Source organism: Rhea americana, unplaced genomic scaffold, assembly GCF_003343005.1.
Source record: "Rhea americana isolate MKP2758 unplaced genomic scaffold, rheAme1 scaffold_161, whole genome shotgun sequence".
In the NCBI taxonomy this organism is placed as follows: Eukaryota; Metazoa; Chordata; class Aves; order Rheiformes; family Rheidae; genus Rhea; species Rhea americana.
The window spans coordinates 1,431,095-1,452,865 of NW_028185717.1; the positions used below are offsets into that span (position 1 = coordinate 1,431,095).

The following is a 21,771-nucleotide window of genomic DNA, read 5'->3' on the forward strand; positions in this document are numbered from 1 at the left end:
TTTCATTGATTGAATCTTGATTTTCGTCCTGAATGTCTAGAATCACATTTTATAGAGATGCTTCTGAATAATCATTAACCCCTGATGCTGAAGTGAGTCCTGCTTAGTGTAAATCAGCTCTGAACACGTAGAAGCAAAGCGTGGAGAGGGCTCCTCGCGCTTAGCTGAGCAGTGGTATCTCATTCTTTAGCTCTTTTCCTCTGTCTGAAGTCGGCCAGCTCTCTGCAGTCGCTCCCGGACCCCGCGGGCGGGCGTCAGCGGTGAGGAGCGGGGTGCAGCAGGTGGAGCACGGGGCAGCTGCCCAGGTGAAATACCTTGTTTTGATTAAGTTTGATCACTAAAGAAATGACAGTCACTGTTCTCAAATAGGGAGAAAGGAAGGAGAAGAAAGAGAGCTGCCCTGCGACCTAACATRCACGTGCATTTGCTGACACTGTTGCGGTGACGAGTGCAGGTGAGCCAGGAGGACTGTTAGTCGAAGCCCACGTGCTCAGGTTGCCGATGGAAGGTAATTGCCAAGTCTGCCCTTCTAACGTAATAGGCCGATCGCTCCCCCGCCGGCGGTGCCGAGGGGCGGGATGGAGCCGGTGGGCGGCGGGGCGCTCCGTCGCGCCGCAGCGCGGGAGCGCGCGAGCCCTCGGCCCTGGCCGCGCTCCGCTGGCGCCGTCTGCGCGGCACAGAGCCGTGCGGCGCGCGAGGAGGCCCGGGAACGCCTCCTGGTTGCCTTAGGGTGTGCGCTGACTCTCATCAGCGGCAGGGAAGTTCGCAGGGAAAATCCGTAATAGTGCAATACAAGGTAGTGCATCACTGGCAAGCGGGGCAGAAATTTAAGGGGACGCTCTTCAGCTGCTCCAGGACTTAAATGTGCTTACGTTTCCTGYCCTCGCTTGTAAAGTTGGCGTTTTCACATGCGAAACTCGCTCTTCAGCTTTTCTTACAGTAYGCTTGTAGTGCAAGGCTTGCAGAAGAGGAAAGGTGTCCTGTATATCACAGACGTCTTCCCCAGAGGTTGCAGGAGCTTTACCCAATCTTTGTAAACATGCCTAATAATACAGTTCAGGGACTTTATTCACTTAAGTGTTTAATTATGCCCCATTGGTTAGGCTGGTGGTAATTTAGCAGTGTAGTCTATGAGAGTAACCTGCGTTGATGTGTTTCTACCTGGGAAGCTGGTGGGAATTTGGCCAAGGTGTGGATTTACAGCACACTAACTCCTCTGCATTAACTTTCCACTTGGATGCTGTTGATCTGCACCAAGTCTGCCTTTGTGCATCACAGATAAATCTGCTTTGCACGTATAAATATATGCATTAAGCTACAAGTAACAAATGCAAACTGAGAGTCCTCACTTACRCTCTAGTGAGTGCACCATAAATTCGTACCATAACTCTACTCTAACTTTCCAGACTCGACAGGCTAAATAATGAGGCCTCGGGAACTACTCCACAGGGTTTCTGGACGATAGTGATCAGCAGTGCTGGTTTTCTGAAGGACAGTTATGTCTCTTTGCGCGCCCTCTCCCAGGTGACCCGGAGGCTGATCCGAAGGAGCTCGCGCGTTCCGCCTTCGTGGGCRCACAGCGGTGCCGCGACGTTTGCGGGGAGGGGGAGAGGTAGGGGTGATGTCGAGTGTGGACTGTAAATCCAAGGCCAGGTATCAGTGCTTTTGAGTAATCAAAGTTAGTAAAAATTAAATAAAAAATAGATTGAATTGGATCTTYCTTACAGTTTAATTCTTATGCCTGAGCTGTTGGCTATTGAAGTGGGGAGCTGACAGTATAATCGATTTCACTAAGGGATTTTTTCTTTTTGGAGTGATACAGTTCAGTATACAAGAATCAAGTAGACTGGAAAAAGATATTAAACTTGCTGACCAGCCTCTGAGGCCCCATAGCCCCCACACTGAGTCTGCAGATTTATTATAGCACTGAGTTACCAGCTTCTCTAGAAGCAGTGATAGAAAAGGAGGAGGAAATGTTACTGATACAGATTTTATACCAAAGTGTGYAAAGACAATTGAGTTTCCATGTAACACATAAAATAATATCTAATTTAGCTATTACTTCCTGTACTGGCCATTAAAAAAGTGGCCTCAAATCTCCTTTTTCCGCACTAGAAGAGCTCTTCTCTTCAGGTGTTGCTAAAACAGGTTGTCAGAGCTGTCTAAGAAACTGTTCGGATGAGAAGGGGGTGAGGATTTTTTCATTGTTCATGGAACTTCTCTAGGAAATAATTTCTCAGAAGTAATACTTTCATTAAAGAGAGACTCTGCAGATTACTACAGGAAGATTTGGCATCATTTAGCCAGGTAAACTGTTGTCAGACACCTGTGTTTGTAAGAACTGCAGTCCTTTTACCTAAAGGACTATCCTTTCTTTTAAAGACAATCTGAAATTTGGGTATACAAATACGTTACAAAAATAAGATTTCAGTCTAATGTTAACTCACAATGCATAACTTGCAAAATCATATTTAATTTTTTTTCCATATTTGAAGTAGAAATAGAAAGTCTAAGGAGTTTACAGCTAGATGTGCGCAAGCATGATGATGTTAATGGATTGGTTCGTGGAGCCTTATTGGTCACCTCCTTACTACACGCTTTTTGTACATCAGCCTCAAAATAGTGCATTCCTGGTTACAGTTACAGACACAGGCGTAATTGTGGTATTTTATTTCTGTGCTAAAGGGATTAAAGGATTTGTACCACTGAGCTTGCACGGACAGTATAGAAGAAGTGGCGAACATCTTGCCTCCATTCCTTGTCTCATCTCCTGTTACCTATCCCATATCCCTGGTACTTGAAAGACTCTTCTATTTGCATCCCTCGTTGAGATCTTTTTTGTTTGTGTGATTTGACTAGCAGCCTTGGCTGCTTGCTCATGGTCCTGCCACTGTTTCCATGTTGTTTTTTCTTGCATGTCCTGAGCAATCACCACCAAATTAATGTGCAAAGTCCGACTCCCCCCTCTCTCCCCCGAAACCTTGTGTCTGCATCGTCCTCCAGTTTCCCCTCTCTGCAAGCTGCATGTCATTACTGGCTATTCCCTCTCTCCCCTCCAACAGGCATTGAGACAGTGTCCAAATTTCACGCCTTCCACCAGCTTTAGGACACTGCCTTCTCTTCCCATGCAGTTAAAGTTCATCCAGTCCCCAGCACTCACCCTGGAGCTGTAAGTGAGCACCTCTGTCCCCTTGGCTGCCCGAGCACACCTCTGTGCCGCCAGAAACAAATGAATTTCCCTATTATTTTCTCCCCCTGAAGATCCACAATTGCTCCTTCTCTGCCATCAGGACAAACTCAGGTTTCTTGTGCTCGTGGCCCTTCACAGCCTTCACTTCCCAGAACAACGGCTCTTCTTCTACTCAGTCATGTTTTATGAATCATGCTKGGTGTTCCCTATCTTGATGTTTTCCTTCAGATACTTTTTGTTACTTTTCACGGTGCAGAATACTGAATACAGTGGGTTGTGCCTCAGTGTTTGGGAAAATCTTATGAAACTAAGAGGGGTCAAATCTTTAGGCATGGAGTTTCGCACGTCCCTTTTGCATGACAAATTGTCCTCTAGTAGGAAAGGAAAGAAAAAAATCAGTTTAGAAAGATTAGTTTGGCTATGCAGATTTTAATAAAGCCTGTCTTTACACAGGACTTCATGGCTAGTATAAAGAAGGCTAATGCCTAAAATGCGTTAGTCATTGTCAAACCTAGGTTTCTCCCTTCAGGCTTGCCTGCAGCCAACAAACATATATTTAAATATGCCTCTTTTCCTTTCCTGCAGATATACAGAAGTGTTTAAAATCACGTTGCTGGTGCAGCTGTTTGACCTGTTTCTCCGACCTAGACATCACCTTTGTCAATGCATTTCGTTGCTTTGCAGGCTTCGTTCTCTGTTAGGGAAAAGCACTGCCRTGATTTAGGTGACTACTTTCTGCTTTGCTTTTCATATCTTTAAGCGCAAGAGCTGCAGGTTTCTGAGTGCAGGAAAGGGTTGCAGTGCTGCTGAAGCAGAAGCTGCTGTGCTCCCCCTGCTAGGTAGAGGGGAACCTCTGCTTCCAGGGCGCAGTTTCCCCCCGGAGGCACCGGGACGTCTCTTGTGATTCCCGGAGAGCRTTGCCACGAGAAGCTGCAAACTGGCACTCCAGCTGAGGATACAGAGGTACTTAGAAAATCTGCATGGAACTAAAGCTTTTAGTCTGAATGTCCAAGTACATTTTGGAGGGAGCTGAACAATAATTAGCACTTCATASTAAACAAATTCATAACCAGAAAAAAATTATGAATCTAATGCATTTTATTCTTTGWCGGTTATTGAATAGTTATTGATCACTCATTTGCTTTCCTTTTTCATAGCTGTACAGTTACCTGTACTAAGTTTTATTGCTGTCTATTATAACGAATGATCTTTCCCAAAACTTACAACAGTTGTGTGAATAAGTGAACTTGATACTATGGTGAGTGTTTCAGAACACTCAAATGCAGTCTGTGCGCAAGGCTCAGCACACTTAGCCCTTGTCCGTTCCCCCCACTATGAGTTAGCCAGTTTATTTAAGGATTTGCTGCTACTCAGTGTAAAACGATGTGGACGATGTTAATGCATGTGATCTGTTTAATGCACAAGCGTGTGCCTGGCTGCAGCAAAGCTAARCTCCTGTTGCACGAGGATTTTGTCCACCATGAACGGGGACGTCGGGCCCGGTAGGCGCTGGGGCTGGAGCCCTCCTCGTGGGCGCCTGGGAGGGGAAAGGCAGGTGAGCCTTGAGGCTCTGTGTTTGGTGCCGAGCCTGAGCAGAGCCCAAGCAGCCTCTGCGCAGGTGGGCAGGGCTCGGAGCACCTGCGCCACCTCCGCGGAGCAGGCCGTGTCCCGCTCCTGGGTCTCCCTGCCCCGGTCCGGTAGATGTGGTAGCAGTCGGGTAGATGTGGGCAGGGGGAGCAGTGCGGCATCCCGGGAAGGCGGCTCGTCCTGCCGCTTGCGTCGCTGTGCCGCCGTTTGGAGGTGGGCTTCCTGGCAGTATGGGACACTGCAGCTCAGCATCTAACTTCAAGAGAGAGGAACTYGAGGTGAGTGCCGTAACAAGAGCGGTCGTGCTGTAAATTCACACCCGCCTCTTGTGCTGAATCCCTTGGTTGCCCCGTGTTGCAGCTCATTTAGAGAATATCATTGTGAGAACATTTTCATTGATTTAAAAAAAAATAAATTACCAATTGAAAAAAAATGATATGCATTAAATACACTTCCACATTTTAGGCAGTGACTTAAAGCTTTGCCGAAGGGGATGCTTGAAGGGATTAAGCAGCTCTTTTGTGAAAGGATTTGTCTGGAGCATTTTAGTGTTGCCAGATACCATGGTCAGTCTGCCCACCTATTTACCTCTCCGTTCACTGTGGACGTTTTGCTGTCATTTATTAGAAATAATGACCAGAGGCAAACTTGTGACAGAGGAGAAGCGCAGGAACGTTTCACTAGCGAAGGGCTGGAGGCATGAGGAGGGCTGGTCATCGTGCAGCTGACGTGGCTGCGAGCGTGGCACGGTGTCCCGCTGGAGGTGGAGGCATGGATGTGTTCGCACCTACAGCTCTGGCTGTCACTCTCGCTTAGGTGCAGTAGGTCTCTGCTGGAGTTGCACTTTGTCATTTCTAAAGAAGCATAAATAGCTACATTTAAAAAGAAGTTGAAAAGCTAATGCGTTTTTTCCAAACACAGTAACATTGTGTCGTTGGACGTGAATAGCTGCACGCAAGATACACAGCTTTAAGGAAAGGTTTTTCAAAGCTTTTAAAATTATGAGGAGTTTGACTTCTAAATTTCCTCTGGTTTTGAGAATCGTGATTTTAATGCATAGAAATCTTGGATGAAAACAGTGAAAGTGGAAAGAATAAGCAGCAGCAGGAAGTGCTGCGACAGGCTGGGGGTGGCCAGGAATTACGGAAGACGTGGAAACGGCTGGTGATGATTAGGAAATCAGAGCGAGGAACAGCGTGGCTGGAAAATCAAGGCAGACTTCAAAAATTACGGCACGGTGGTGTTCTCTCGCAGAGTCCGCAGGGCGGAGGACACTACTAGAAGGATAATTAAGTCCCTAAACCCTACGATTCTGGCAGCAAATGCTGATCTTGTTAGCTTTGCCTGCTCCACGTGAGTTAGCAAACGCTTTTGTTTAAAGTCTCAGATCACTTGGGAACTATGGATTTGTGTGTTTTGTGAGTACGTGGAAGGCTATGAAGTCAAAGGATAAAAATACTCCACTGCTCAAAATATGTACGTGATATTGTTCCAGCCAGTTTTCTTTAAAGCTCTTATGAGTAGAGGTGGAGCTGAAAGGGAACATTGCACCCTAAAAAAAACTGTGGAAGCACAAGGACTTCTTGCTGCGACGAAGTCCCATAGCTATTAGGGTTTCGTCTCTACCAACAGAACCTAGAATAAATTTTAGCCAAAAGGTATCCTGACAAAATATGCTTTGAGTAGAAAAAGTAGAAAATGTATTGGTATATTGCACCTGGTTGCAAATCTAGTGATAGCTGCTTAAATAGGAAATGAGAAGAATTTTGAGAGCTTTCTGAGAGTACATTTAGCAGGTCACTTAAGGACTAAGTCGTTTTAGAGGTTTGAGCCACTGCATGCTCCAATTGTAAACTTTCAAATAAAAGTGAGAAAATGTAGGCAGATGAAAAGCTTTTTGTAAGTTTAATTCTTGTTATAAAGTAGTATTTTACTAACAGTAAATGCAATTTGCTAACAATTAAGTCGGAAAAGGTGTTCCGTTCATTTAGATACAGTATCCCAGTTTCTTCTTAATTCACTGTCAGACTTTAATTCAAGTAGTCTAATTAGAATTTTTAATACCTTTTTCTTTCAATAGTGATGATTTTAATGAGATTAAGAATTTTGAAGAGCAGTGTCTGTAAGAGAGCATAGTACCTCTCTTACCGCTGTCTCGGTGCTACGAGCCATAGCCTGTCATCAAGATGTACGTTTGTCTTTTCCTAAGTGTCTAATGTTTTTAAAAAAAGACCGGTCTGGAAACCGCGAGTCCCGCCTGCAAGGTGCAGCCGGGCGCCGGGCTTCGGCCGGGTCCGCCGGYGGCTGTAGGATTCCCCGCGGAGCTCCGTTCTGCCGGGCCCCATGTGAGCAGCCGCGTTTTGATCCCGCCTTTCTAGCAGTTCGTGCAGCCCTTCCCACTGGAGGCGTGGTTGGCGCGTTGAAGGTTGGTTAGATGAAGGTTGGATGAAGCCCACCAGCACGGTARCCTCCTCCACGTGGCGGGGTTCTGGAAAACGCTCGGAGCTTTTCTGTCCTGCGAAGCTCTCCCTGGAGCCGGGATGTCGGCCCAAGCTTCCCCCATCTGTGGAGTGTCGGGCTTGAGGGATTTGTGGTTCCAGGTCTGAGCCTCGACGGTGCTCCGCAGCAGCGAGYGCGTGTGAACTGAGGTCTGTGGTGTGTCCAACGGGAGCTTTCTTCCTGGATTCCGGTCCGTTCTGCGTGGTTTTTACGCAAACGACCTGTAAGTATTAGTTTCCCCTTTTCAGTAGGAATTTAAAACCGTTGTATTTAATTCCATGTCTCACAAAATACTATTTAAGAACCCGAAGAAAATATTTAGCACWTTCTTCTTCCGTTTTTGTAGATGTGAATATCCTAATTGTGCTCTGAATTCACATTTTCAGTTATTTTCTAGACGCTGAGGCATGAAGCTTGGCCTCGTAGCTGTTGAAATCTCCTTTAAAACTGTGCTTGACAAGGAGATTTGAATTTCAGTAGTCATACCCCGTTGTCTAACACATACTAATGCGTATCTTCTGAGATGAGGCTGCAGCATTATAAACCTCTAAATAAAGATCAATGGCGTGAGATTCAGAGATGAAAAATCACTGCTGATATTAAGGACTGCCTGGTTTATATGTATGGCGGTAATTAATTGCCGTATGGATTTTGATGGTGCCAGGTGAAAATCTTGAACTGACAAGCCCATTGCCAAAGCGAGAGCGTAAACCGGGTGTTCGGAAGCCCGCGGATGTGCGTCCGGCAGGCCGGACTGATTTGCGGAGGTGCAAGCGCGTCCTCGAGCAACCGCGCTGCTCGGGGCCGCGCGGCGGGACGCGCTCGGAAACGGCCTGCGACGCTCGGCTCGCTGAGCTCTCGGCTGACGCTGTCCGGATGAAGTGCAGCGGGGAAAGAAGCTGCCTCAYTTTCTGGTTGTCATTTGCCCGGGAAGTAAAGGCAGATTGCCGCGAGGGGCTCCCGGCRGGAGGACGTCCTCAGAGACGAGGGGCCCGTGCCGACGGGTCGCTTTCGGCCGCGCTCAGAGCTGGCCGTCAAAACGCGCCAGCTGCGCTTTAGTACCGAGCAGTTGTAACGGTTCACGCAAGATTATGCTACAGTAAGATTAAAAATTAAGCTATATATTTTGTTAAGTTTAAAAATTTAATATGTAGGCTTTGACTTTATCTTGATATTATTGAGAAGACGCTTGAAGGACAGGAAGAAAATTAATTTAAAGATGCAAATGTACCCTTTTCTCAGCGCAGTCCTGAAATTTCTACTGCAGTTGTCAGTATTACTTGAACTATGATAGAAACTTATTTATTAAACATACTGAAGTTGWTTCACCATTAAGTTAAAATTATTGTAGGCGCTCCCGTCGCCGAGCGTGGGAATTACCTGTTTGTGAGCGTTCCGGGAGGCGCTGGAGGGGCGTCCCCAGGAGTTTGCCTTGGGGAGGGCGCCGAGCGCGTGGCCCGCGCGCAGCACGCCGCCGCCCGGGGGGCTGCGTCCCGGCGCCCTGCCGCGAGCGGGGCCGGGCCGCGGGGCGGCGGGGCCGAGGAGGGCCCCGGGCTGGCTGCTTTCGGACACGAGCATCGGCGCTCGTGCTTCCTGTTGTTCACAGTTAAGTGCAGGGCTGTCGAGCTTTGCACTGTTTGGAGTCCATCTGTTTCTGTAAAAAAGCAAATGCGATATCGTAAAGAATTAGGTAAGTGCTAGGCGCGCGGGGGCGAGCCGGTAGGTGATCGCTGCTGTGCTCGGGCACCCGGGAATAAGTAAATGTGCCCCATGGAAAATCCGAGTAGTACGTGAAGAGCTGGGCAGTAAAACAAGGTAGGTGGGTAGGGCCTGGAAAGGAACGCTGCTGCGAGCGAAGATTCGCGGTCCCCCGAGAAGAAGGAAAGGGGTCCTGGGTGCAGCGCGTTGCAGCCGCCGTTGGGTGCTGGTAGTCGCTTTGGCGACTCTGAAGCCAAGAGGAGAAGGTGCTGAGATGATGCGTTTGCCTTTACAGCAGGCACGTGCACATATGCGTGTATGTGTGTGCATAGAGAGTTTTGGTAAGTGGGCGTTTTTATATATTCGTTTCGTAGATTCGCCACTTCTGTCTTCATTTCAAAGACTGGTACCTGTTCCCRAGTGATTTGGGTTCTGCAAATGTTGGAGGTCCCCGTACCCTAATCTAACATGAAAATTCAACCTGGAGCTTTGAATTGCTGAAGGCTTTTGTTCGTGGGATATGGAATAACTCAGTGCACACCGCTTCCGGAGGCGCCCTCGGAGGCGTATACACCGCTCAGTACATCACCCCCATCCTGGTTTTCCCTCGTAGCTCATTTCGGGTCGCGTTATTGGCGACGTGATGCTAACGAAGCCGGGATGACYGCTCTGCGGGCCCCGACGCGCTGCGTTGGCGGGTCTGTGCGGAGCAGGCTGGGGGCCTGGTTTGGCGTTGGTTGGGGCGGGCAGTTTGGCTGCTCTTGCCACCCCGAGCCGCCGGCTGGGAGGGGGGTGGTCGTGCCGGAGCGTGCCCAAGCACTTCACCCAAAACGTCACCGTCGGGCTCACCGCGGAGCGGTGAAAACTGGCAGAATCCTCTTTTTCTTTTTTCCTTTTTTTTATATTTTTTAATCTTCAAATAACCGGTGCTTCTTCAGAGGTTATTTGTACCCCGTGCCAAAGTCGGAGCTGATAATTTCATGCCTGTCCGAGCTGAAAGCGGGGGCTCTCCTTAGGGGCTTTGCTTAGCTGTGACAAACTTCTCGTTTTCTGCCTTTTCCACATCGTGCTTGTGGCACGATGGGGGTGCACTAGGCATGCTGCTTGCTCAGTCAGGAAAAGTTTGTTTCCTTTCATTTAAGGTACCTCTTGAGATATGGGAAGCAAATATCTAATAGTAAGGGCAGTCAAATATTAATATGTTTCTATAGTAGTACATGATTCATCTGGTTATCAGCTTAAAATACACATTTCAGTGTACTTACTGAAATAAAATTGCAGCAGTAATACAGAATGTTTATTTTTTACATCACCTTTAACAGAAAAATACAGTTCAATGTCGGGTTTGGCGAATATTGGACTTAGAATTAGGTTGTCACAGCTTCAGTATATCATGTGTTAAAGGCCGACGATGGTGGCAGGTGCAGAAGTCAAATAGTCTCTCAGGAGCATCCTCCCATTAAAAAACAATTGGTTGGGCAGGAGGAGGCGACGAACAGCTGCACTTTTCCCACCGTGTCTCCTGTGCGAAACTGCGCCTGTTCCCACCGCGGGATTGCGTAGCCCTTCGCGTGCCTTTCGCTGTGCTCCAGTGTAACCGCTTCGGAGCGGGAGAGCTGCAAATCCGCGGTAAGTGGAAGGGCGGCGAGGAGACCGCCGTGCCGCGTGCCCGCTGTGGGGGCGGCAGCCGGACCGCGCGCGCGGGCGCCGTCCCGAGGTGGCTCCAAGCAGAGTGTCTTGCACGAGCRACAGCAAAATCTTCCGCTGTGCTTATTGCTTTGCCCAGGAAAAAGGACGCTGAGCTTTGGAAAGCAGGCATTTAGGTAGTGCGCTAAAAGAAAAAATCTTTACTTTAAAGGATTAGCATCAATTAGAGAGGCACTTGTTTTAAATAACAAAGCACACTAACTCCCTTGAGGACTGTAGTTATTGGAACACGTTTTCAGTAGTAAAGAGAGCAACAAGTGTGCTAGTCCCTATTGATTTTCCACCTTTGTATTACCAAAACATTCTTTATTGACAAGTATTACTTGCTTGTTAAGTGCTAAAGAGTTTGATGGATCTGAGCATTGGATCATCTAATTAATTGCCCTTTCAAATTTTCATACTAAGCAGTAAGGATTATATTAAAGACGTGGTTTGAGGTTCTGTTTAAGTTCACTCCCTGTTTACATGATATAGAATAAATATATTAATGGACTTTTAATATAAAATTCATTTCGAGAGCAGTGTATTGTCTTCGTAGGTCTTTGTCTTCAGTGTCCCAGAGCTGGCCAAAGGGGCCCTTCTCTTATTCTCAAAGCCTAATTTAATTCTGAGTGTTACACAATCTTTTTTAAGAACGTTAAAATCATGCYGTTTTAAGGTTGGCACAATGTGTCCTAATGCAGGAGGAGCAACTACTATGTATTTTTGAAGAAATACTTTGATTTCTTTGTGCCCTTCTAATGCTGCAATATTAATTATGATAATCCAATACAAAGTCGTATTTTCAAAAAAAATGCATATGTCATCTTGAGTTAAAAAAAAAGTGAATCTACAGCCTTTTTTTTGGTTGGTCCTACACTCAATATTCCTGTTTGTTTAGCTGAGTTTCTTCTCCCTTTCATTAGCTGTCTTGCAGCAGCTGCAGATTCTTCTGTCCGTGTGTAAGGCTGCTCGCAACCTTGGCTGCTGCYGTTTCTGTCTGGTCTGTAGCTTCTCCTACAGCTCAGTACCATTAGTCCTGTGTACAGGATTTCTAAAGAAAAACAGTGTTTGTTGTGCTGGAGGTACTTAATGGCTGGAGTAAACTCCCGCACGAGAAGGAATAATCCCAGTTCTRGTAGGTGTTCAGAAGCTCTGTACCGTGGGGAAGGTAAGCGAGCTGCAGGGTTTGCCCGTGCTAGGTCTCCAAAGCATTAGAAAGCACAGAATACGAATGAGTCTTGATCCTGTGTAAAGCATCTGCATATTTTTGCAATTGTTAAACAATAATCTCAAGGAGCTGGTAAAAAAACCCTTAACTGTGATTCTGACCACAGGTTGAGACATGGAATAATTTTTCACTGCATTTCTGACATATGTGTTTATATTGTTGGAAGTTTTAAACAAGTCATTTAACCCTTGGGAAACCATATTTATAAGTGCAGAATGAGAGTCGTTTGCGGATGCTCACATGAGAAATCAGCGGCAGAACCAGCAGTAAAAAATAGGTCTCTTGTGTTCTCCTCAAGGTCTGAATTGCTTCCATAAAGCTGGGTGCAGGCATGTGCTTTAGGAGAATAATAGCAGCCAGGTTGGGCATGTTAAATGTTGTGAAAGCTTGTCCCGAGCTAGGAGTCCATAACTTGGCCTCGGGAAATGTTTTTGATGGCAAAGGATGTGTATCATGAATGTATCATCAGTGGCAATGAAAAGTATTTATTTTATGTAAAGGTTAAGCTATATGCAGGATAACACTAAGTACTTTCCAGTTGTTGAGTGTTATTTCTGACAAAAATTCCCTTACATTTCATCTCCCATATAAAGTTTGAACTTTTAATTACATTTATAATGGCAGTCGTCCAAAGCATTTTAATTGCATGCTCTTAGTTCAGTGGAGATTGGACATCCCGGGTGTGTGGAGCAGCGCGGGAGGAGCRGGCTGCCAGCCCCCGCGTTCCTAGAGCTCCCACGTTTCAGCAGGGTCACCTGGCTACTTCGTTTTGCGCGCCAGTGGTTTAGCRCTGGGGAGTATATTTTCTTTTTAAGTATGCATAGATCCTTAAATATCGCAATAGAGAGACGTCATTACTTTTTGAAGGAGAGAGCCGTGGGTCGGGAGCGGATGAGCACAGCCATCGCTGTGCCTGATGCCGGTGCACGCAGCCGGCTCTGCGCCACCGGCGCGGGCACGGGACTGCTCCCCAAAACAAAAAACTCCACATTTCTGCAAAAGTACTGTTGCAATCGCTGTACTATTTGAACGAAGTCTGTGGTCTTCTCAYTGTTGTTTCTCTGTGCATGGTGCTTGATGCTCAGCTTAAAGAAGTGGTAGCAGGACTGCAATACCTTACAATACCACGTTACCCCAGGCTATGGAAAAGCTGGAGGTAAACATCTGCGCGTGGAGAAGGGGCGAGCGTCCTGTGCACTCTCCAAGCTACGTCCCCGAGCTCTGAAACACTGCTGGTGCTGTTACCAGGAAGCCAGCATAAAAGTTGGCAAAWCTAAATTTCTAAATTGGATTGTGTTTTTGTAAAGACTGTTTGGTAAGGCAGAGGTTGAGAGGATGGGTGTGATTTCTCTTTTTTGGTGGGATTTCTTTGGGGTTTTTTTCTTTCTTTCTTTCCAGCTTGAACTTCTGATCATTCCCTGCCTGTCACTTAGCCAAGTGAATGCTTTATAAGCATACAATTTGCAGCCTACTTTTGGTGCATAAGTGTTATATTTTTAAAAATTCCAGTTAAAGGCACATTTATGTTCATATACCTGACAAATGKCTTTGATTTAAAAACTGAAATTTGGCAGGAAATTTGTTCATACAATGATTTAATTAAATCTATTGGCTAAGCAGCTATTAGGACATTTAAAAGAAATTGTCAAGATACTTAAAATGGAGCTGCATGTTCTACTAGATAAGTGATTTTAAAGGGATACTTTCATGGTTTGGGTTGGCCAGAGGCRTTTGATTGCCCTGAGCACTGGGCACCGGTGTTGGGGAGCAGTGAGAGGGAAATGGGCATTTCATCCTCCCAGAGGAGCGGCTTCTGCTCTGGGGTGCGAGGAGGCTTTGGAGACTTGTGGAAAAACTGCTGGCCTGGCTTCAAGCGAGCAGAAGCAATATGTGCARTCATCCTTTGTGCTTCTCCTTTGGCCAGGAGAAGCAAAATTTGGTGAAAATGAGGCTGCTTTTGCTTTTCAGAGGTATTTGCCAATTAACAGAATGTCAGTCAGAATAATTAGTGCTAGCATAGCAGAAAATGCACAACTTGTTCTCTGTATTTCTGCAAGRATCGCTTGCTAAGCCTCCAGTAAGTACATAGGTAGGAGACTGTGATCCTGGTACGATATTCCTGGTACGATCTTTCATGTAATTCCTCAACTGACATTGCACAAAAATTATCACTGGAATTCCTGGCAAAAGCCAAACTTATGAACTCAGTGCAAGCAAGGAAGGACCTGTGCCCTTTCTGGAGGTGCTTTCTCCTCGTGTCCAGGATAGAAGGATATTTCATATCCTTCTATCAGGAAACACTGAAGGAAAAGACTGGGAGAAAAGAATTCAGGACTTAAATACAAATCTTGACTATACCCTTTCTTGAAGTTTAGTATTAGAGATAAGCCACACAGAGGTTGCAGATGCTTTCTTAGCTGCAAAGCTCCCTAAGATGCAATGGCGAAATAGCAGGAAGATGTTGCAGTACTTGTTTAAGACCTCTTCTTCCAGGGCTTTTGAACATAGTAGTTAATTTTTACTGATAATCTATTTCTGTCTTTTAAAAATGTTTCTAGAAGTTCATATATGACTACATTTGTGTTTGCTTAAAGGTCTGTGCAACATCCTTGTGGAGGTGTGTAATGAAGCTTCTAAGTTTCTGTCCTCTCCCCCTCTCATTAGACTATCCATGGCCATAAAGGACCCATAACTGCTGTATCTTTTGCTCCTGATGGCCGGTACCTTGCCACATACTCCAATTCGGACAGTCATCTCTCCTTCTGGCAGGTAAGGATTCATTATTACCTGAGTCTGTGTGCACAAACATTGCTGATGAAACAATATTTGGGATGTGTTTTTACATTRTTCACTAATAGTATAATACATAAGGAAATGAAAATAACTGCAAAGAGGAAAATCCTCARAGTTGAGCCTCAGCACAGCAGTTCTGTTTGCAGACAGCTCTATAGAGCTGTGCCGTCTTGACCACGATTGCCTCTGGTCTTACCTAGAGCTAGGGTGCTCCTTTGGCTGCTCACGCCCTCTTCAGCTGAGGAATAAATTGGCAAAATCATATAGTTTCCTTGGGTTTTTTTTAAATCCAGTTTAGCTACTTTTCAGCTTGGGTTTCCTGGAGGGTCAGCCAGACTTTGTAAGTTTTTTTTATACAAAAACTATGAGTTTTTTCAGCTGTGAGTTGTACAAAGGTGTGTACAAATGGACTACTACATCTGGTACCATTCTGGTAGTGTGAGCTCTTTTGGTACCATACAACCATCTTTGAATTTATTTTATAGTTCCTATTGTGTCCAAACACTGCTGTCTAGAGCTAAGCCACAGCACTTGGAGCTTCCAGCTTGCTTCTGTAGGGTTCTGCTTCTCCTTCCCTCCATGCAGCTTGGGCAYGTCAGGGGCCCAAAGTTAGGTCCTTGGAAACTTCTCCGCAGTCCCAGGCGGCTCCCCAGGCTTCATGGAGGTGTTTGAGACAGACTGTTGAAGTCAGGGCTGATCCCTGAGTCCCGGCTAGCTTGTCAGCTGTAGCTGTTCCCTCTTTGACGTTTGGGGAGATGACTTCAAATATCAGTGCCTCTATATAAAGATTTTTTTCTATTGCTCTTTTTATATAAACATTCTTTGCAGGTATAACTGTGCTGGGCTTTTTGCATACAAATCAGTATGCCACTTCTAGGCAATCCAAGGAATATTCCTAAATATTTAACTTTTTCATATTTGATAAGTCAACTTAAATATGGTGCTATTGTAATATTTCAATTTCATATATCTAAAATGTCCAAACAATAAAACTAAGAGCCATGTAGGAGACACCCAACTAGTTCTGCACAAGCCAAGACAGCTGCTTCTGCTCTGACTYTCTGCCTCAGTAGGTAGTTTTCTTCTCTAATTTCTGAACCTAGTAAATTCACATAGAGAAAGGGATTCTTAGATTTTGTTTGATTTATTTTTTAAGCATGATGCAAAGCTATTAAGTTGATCACTGGTTCCTGTTCTTGCTGTGCCCAAGCCCTCCTTCTTCACTGGCACAACTGCTCTCCTTCCTCTGCATTTTGCTGTATTGCACAGTGCAGAGATGATTTTCACGTCTGTAATGATGCCGAAGAAAGGAGAGCTGAGATCTAAACAATGAAAGGAGGGTCTGAAATAGAAGAAGCTGAAACCACCATTTTATAAAATACCTACAGGTTTCTTGTTTTTAATGTATGAGCAATCTTTTTCTTTGTAATTTGATGTCAGTAAGAGTCTTTTTTGTCAATTGTGGGTATGCATACAGCTTGATGAGACAGATAACCAAGGCGATGTTGCCTGCATTCGGTTTTGTTTTGTTTTCCCCRCTTTCAAATGGCTCTAGACTTACAAATGTGTTTGGAAACAAGTGATCTGATCAAGCAATGTGCACAGACTATCAAAATCATCATGAGTCTTAGAGCTATCAGACTATAAATTGGACTCAGTATACCCATGGTTATCAGTTATATTTTTTAAGCTACTTCCCCAGTTTTCTGGTGTCATTCAGTAGTTACACAGATACCATAAAAATTATTAAATTATTATCCATCACTATATAGTGAGCTTTCTGATACAGTAAACGAGAACTGCAAAAATGTTCATCCATCAGCTACATTTATTCAGTTTAAATACTCAGGGAAAATCTAGAAAGCAATCAGACTTACTGATTTTGATTTTTTACCAGATCTTTTAAAATTAGAAAAGAAAAAGTCTGTATTCAGGCATGAGCTTTAAACTGTGAATTTGCCACATTCCTTCCAGGTGTATAAACGTTCATGTTAAACTAGCTTTTACATAAAGAGTTAAATATACCTACACATTTAGTTTTAAAATGTGACCTCGTGCACTAGTGATTTTTTCCCTTCTGTGTTCTATTTGGCACTATTATTAATGCAGGAAAATCAGTAACATTAGTCATCTTAAAAGGGTTATTACTCAAGATGATTTAAATTGTGAAAATGTCAGTGGTGCTTGCATGCTCCCTGCTAGAGATGCCATGATTTACACTCTCTGACACCGTTCTGCTGCTGAGAAGAGCCAGAAAGAAAGTAATGGCTTACACTTCCCACTGATCAGAATTCAGAACAGGACATCAGCAATAACCCACCTTAAATGTTCTGAGATTTGCCAAGGTTTCGTGTGTCACATCCTAGGCATACAGCTAGACCGTCGTCTGCCTGTTTTACCTAAATTCTAGGACTCCAGTGCGGATGGACGGRTTTTCCAGAGTAAAAAAAGCATTGCAGGAAGGGTAGAATTTTGTATATTTTGATAAGTTAGAGGAAGCCAGTGAATATCATTTTTAAAAACGTGGGACTAGACAACATACATCACAGTAATCAGCCTCCTTTCTGAAGGATGTAACTCAACCGCTCTCTTCAGATGTTTAACATCTGAATGATTTACTTATAGAGCAGAAAATGAACGTTTTTGTTCAGTTTGTACCCATCTTGAGGACTATTCTTCCTTCGTTCTGCATGCCATGAGCTCTATTGTCATTAGAGTTTTGACAAATAAAAATATTCTAGCATAAATCTTATTAATATTTTATTGGTTTTCCTTAAATTCTGAATAAATTCTTTATTATTAAATACATAAATAAAACATAGGTGGTGTTTTCAAAGTACTGAATAAACTATATACTGTTCCTAGCTAATTTATTGATTCAGGTTTCACAATTGAATTTGAAATAGATACAATCAAGGAAAACTTTAATAAGAAAAGGTACAGGACAAACTGAGAGATCGAAATTTTCACTGATTGCTAAACTTCACTGAGTTCTGTGCACAGGTGGGAAGCTTAGCAGATTCTTGGCTGTACTTTATTTTTCCATTTAACTGTATAAGATAGTCACCATTATCTCGGGTTGGAGGGATGAAGGCGAATACAGCTGTGCGGACTGTTCCTCCAGGCAGCGTGCCGTGCTGTGCCCTTGCGCGGTCGAGCTGACTTTGTAGGTTCCCCGTGCGAGGAGCACGGCGAAACGTGCCCGCTCAGCTTGTTGGATCTTTCGTTTTGCCAAGTTGTGTATTGTGTTCCTTCAGCATCCCCCAAAACGCTGCTTAAACTCTCAGCCGCTGTCCGGCTGGGCGGCGGCGCTGGGCTCAGGTCTAAAGCCGTTTTAATTAGGCCTCGCCTGGGACAGCAGCTAGGTAACTGGGTTGGGGCAGCGCTGCTGGAGCCGGGCTGCGCGCGGGGAAGGGCGCGGGGCGCGCGGCTCCCCGCCGGCCCGTGGCCGAGTCACCGCTGGCTCTCTCTGCAGATGAACACCTCGCTGCTGGGCAGCATCGGCATGCTGAACTCGGCGCCCCAGCTCCGCTGCATCAAGACCTACCAGGTGCCGCCGGTGCAGCCCGCTTCCCCGGGCTCSCACAACGCGCTCAAGCTGGCCCGCCTGATCTGGACGTCCAACCGCAACGTCATCCTCATGGCCCACGACGGCAAGGAGCATCGCTTTATGGTCTAGAGTCAGTCCGCCTGTGTTAGCACTGCGTTTCTGTTTTGCAGTTCCTTGCAATTCTCCCTTTTTCTTCCCATGTGTCCTTCGAACACCAGTGCCCCCCGAGCCCACGGAGGCACCGGCCAGGCCACACGTTTCCGCCCGCTCTCCAGGGCAGAGCCCTGCCCGTGCCAGCTGCCCGTGCAGGGCTCGCGCCCGCCGGGCAGCGGGCGGACGCTGCCGCCGGGTGGGGGTCCGGCAGCTGGGAGGAGGGGGCGGAGGGCTYTGGGGAACGGGCCTGGGGCCAGGCGCACGGAGACTGAGAAACGGGTGGCCCGGAGGTGGCCCTCCGTGGCAAGACCGGCRCTCGCGGGAATCAGAACCCAGGCCGGGAAGCTGGGCTGGGTCCGGTCCCTTCTCATTGCATGTTGAGTTAGCAGCAGCAGCCCTGATTACCAATAGTGTTTGTTTGTCTGGAGATTCCTAGAGARTCTCCCTGTTTACCAAAAGGCTCCRTGTTTACATGTACTTTCTTCTAGAGACCATTGGTGATCACTGGCTGGTAGAGTTGACCAGTGAGGTTTCCTGCTGAGGGCCCAAGTGCCTCGGGAGTCGGGAGGAATCGAGYTTTCGGGCACGGGTGCTCGTTATTCCTGCCGGGAGAGGCCTGTTTCCTCCTCAAAAGCTTAAGCTCTTAAGTGAGTGGGAAGTGCTGATGTCCTCAGTCACTGTTTGGTCTAATCTGGAAGAAAGAATAGTAATCCACATGTAAATAAACAAAAATCTCTTGAAGACGGAATAGCAAACTTGAAAAAAGGCATATTTATATATAAAGGTGTTTTTTTGCTACGAATGCAGGTATTTATTAAAAAAAAAGACCTTTTTCTTCCGTACGTCGTTCCCATTTGTGCTGGATCTTGCAGGGAAGTTAGCACCTGCCCGTATGCCGTGGCGTGTTGCTGTGTACGGCGTGCAGAGCCAGGCACTCGCGGCTTGGCTTCACGGAAGGATGAAGGGGTGCGAGCGCAAACCCTCAAGGGAGACGGGACCAGTGTCGTTGGTATTTAGCAATTCTGACAAGAAAAATTAYGAAAAAATATGTAAAAGGTAGGTCATTTGAACGAATATATTGAAAGRTTTCTTAAGTAGGAATATTCCTATGTGATATTTGCTGTAACTGTGTTTCTCTCTTCTTGCATATCTAATTTTGTGAAATATTTAATAGTGTGAAAAKGTTTATGCTCACAGTAAAAAACAAAAAATCCATAAAATACTTTTATTTAAACATATTGATGTATATGCTTGTATAGCTTTTTCTTTGCCATTTGTGTCTGAAATGCTCACAGAAGGTGGCTGTCTTTACATGATAAAGTAAAAATGGTACTTGCAGAATCCTCCCTCCCCCAAAAAATAATAAATGAATTTCTAAAATGGCTTCTAAATATAAAAAGCATTGATTTTTTTATTTTTAAGGTGGTCTGTGTAGTACACTATACATGAAAGTGAGATTTATAGTCCAGAAGCTGCAATCTGTTTACTGTTTAAAAAATAGCAAAAGGTAAGAAATTAAGACCGTTAGGAATGTTTAACACAAACTGCCATAAATTTTACTCTTTTTTTTAACTCTGGTCAGAATGTAGTGTATAGTGGAAAAATGTGTAGTAGACTGTCGGGGGGGGTTAAGTGAAATAACACAACATGCATGTACACTGTGTTTATAGAGGTAAATGTGTAACCTCCAAGGGTTTTTTAAAAAAAAAAGAAGAAGAAGAAGAAAGAAAAGCCGACAGACCCTCCATCTGTAGGGTGAAATCCTATACTCCTGTGTCGAAGGTCCCGGCACACGAGGGAAGCTGAGAGGTGCACTTCAGACGTGCTCCCACAGGTATTCCAGCATCCTGTCGCTTCTGCTACGCTGTGTTTCCCGGTATATATACGGGTATTTATGTGTGCGCGTGTTTACATCCAGAAACAAAGTRCAGCCCCGTGGGGTGTGTGACCATACCTCTCAAATGGTTTCTTGGTGGGACAGAGAAAGAACATTTTGAATTATATATGCCTAAAAATGTTTGTTTTAAGCAAGCAGCAGAGTGCATTTTTCAGTCGCAAAGGAGAGGTGGCAGTTACCTTCCGTCCTGAGACTTCGTTAAACGCAGCAAAGCTAAAGCATTGGTGCTGAAAGCTGTCGTAGGTGTCCTGGTAGGGGACAAAGGTCCCTCAAAGCTTCTCGTACCGCTCTCGCTTAGGAGCGGTGAGGCGTTCGGCCCAGCGCGCTTCGAGAGCAGCCGGGCCGGTGCGGGCCCGCGCGGCGGCACGGCTCTGCGCCGAGGCGGCGGCAAGTGCTCCGTGGAATTTGTGCGTTGGGCAGAGCTCCGCGTGGGTGACTGCTGACCCCCGTGCTCAGCTCCTCCGCAGCCTGGAGCTCTCAGCACTGCAGCGAGATGAGTATTGTCACCCCAGTGTAAGCTTTTAGTGTTTTATTGATTTGTTAGTACTGTATTTGGAGTTGTCCTTGTAAACGTAGAGACGCGTATGGCTTCATTGGCAGTTTACAAGCCAAAGCTGACATGATGAGACACCTGTATGAAAATGCTGTCCTGATTGAAGCCCCTGTGYATGGCAAGTGGTTGCAATGTCTGCCGCTCGAGCAGCCTCCGGGCGAGCCCGCTCCCAGCCCGCTGTRCGTGGTCAACACCCTGCTGTAAATATGCGTGTGAAATAAAACTGGACTGTATTGAAGAGTATTGTGGTTTCTAGGCATCGACCTCATGACATGTAAATAATTTCTCATTGCTGATTTATTGGATGGTAATCTTATTTCTTTCACCATAGCCAATTTTTTCCGTTCGAAAATCAGAATAAATGACGTGCCGTCAGTGCAGATAGGGAATCGTGTTAAAGGCGCTAGCGCCCTTCGTAGCAAAAGCCGAAGCTAGGAAGGTGCTGAGAGTAAAATCCTCTCGGCTCCCGGAACAGTGCAGCGAAGCCGAACAAAGGAGTGTTCGTCTGCCGCGAATTCATCAGCTCAGCGCAGTGGTGTCCGCAAGGTGATGTTCCCTCCTCGTCATCCGGGTTCGGCTTCCTCCAGAGGAAGGAAGTGATGGARACAAACCCAGCACTGAGATTTTCTGGCGTAGACTGCTGTCCTTTGAAAACTGCGCTGCGGTTGCTGGGTGTGTTGAACGGAACGTTGTGCTTGGATTTGAATTTGCAATCCACATCATAAAAAAACAAAAATAAAAATCACAAGTGTTTTTTCTGCAGAAAAAGCCCAAGTAGCTCACAGCTCAGAGGTGCGTGATGCCGGCTGGCACGGCGSGCTGTCGGTGGCTGAGGAAAAGTTTGAACTGAGCCAGACATTACCTAATAAGACCTCAAAACAAACAAAAAAAACACAAAGGAATTGGTTGCAACGCGTGTGAWTTCCCAGTTCCC

The 21,771-nt window shown here is 45.8% G+C and overlaps 1 protein-coding gene across 3 annotated transcripts in view; it reads left to right on the forward strand.

The window, feature by feature from the left end:
- WDR7 (WD repeat domain 7) overlaps positions 1-21,070 on the forward strand; it is a 151,316-nt gene extending 130,246 nt beyond the window's left edge. For 2 of the 3 annotated variants that reach the window (XM_085300171.1, XM_085300172.1), the window contains 2 exons: positions 14,556-14,660; positions 18,160-21,070. In XM_085300171.1, coding sequence (XP_085156297.1) covers positions 14,556-14,660; positions 18,160-18,363 — 309 coding nt within the window. In that variant the 3' untranslated portion in view covers positions 18,364-21,070. The remainder of the gene's footprint in view (positions 1-14,555; positions 14,661-18,159) is intronic. The other variant, XR_014895260.1, reaches the window with a different exon arrangement.
- Positions 21,071-21,771: the final 701 nt, after the last annotated feature.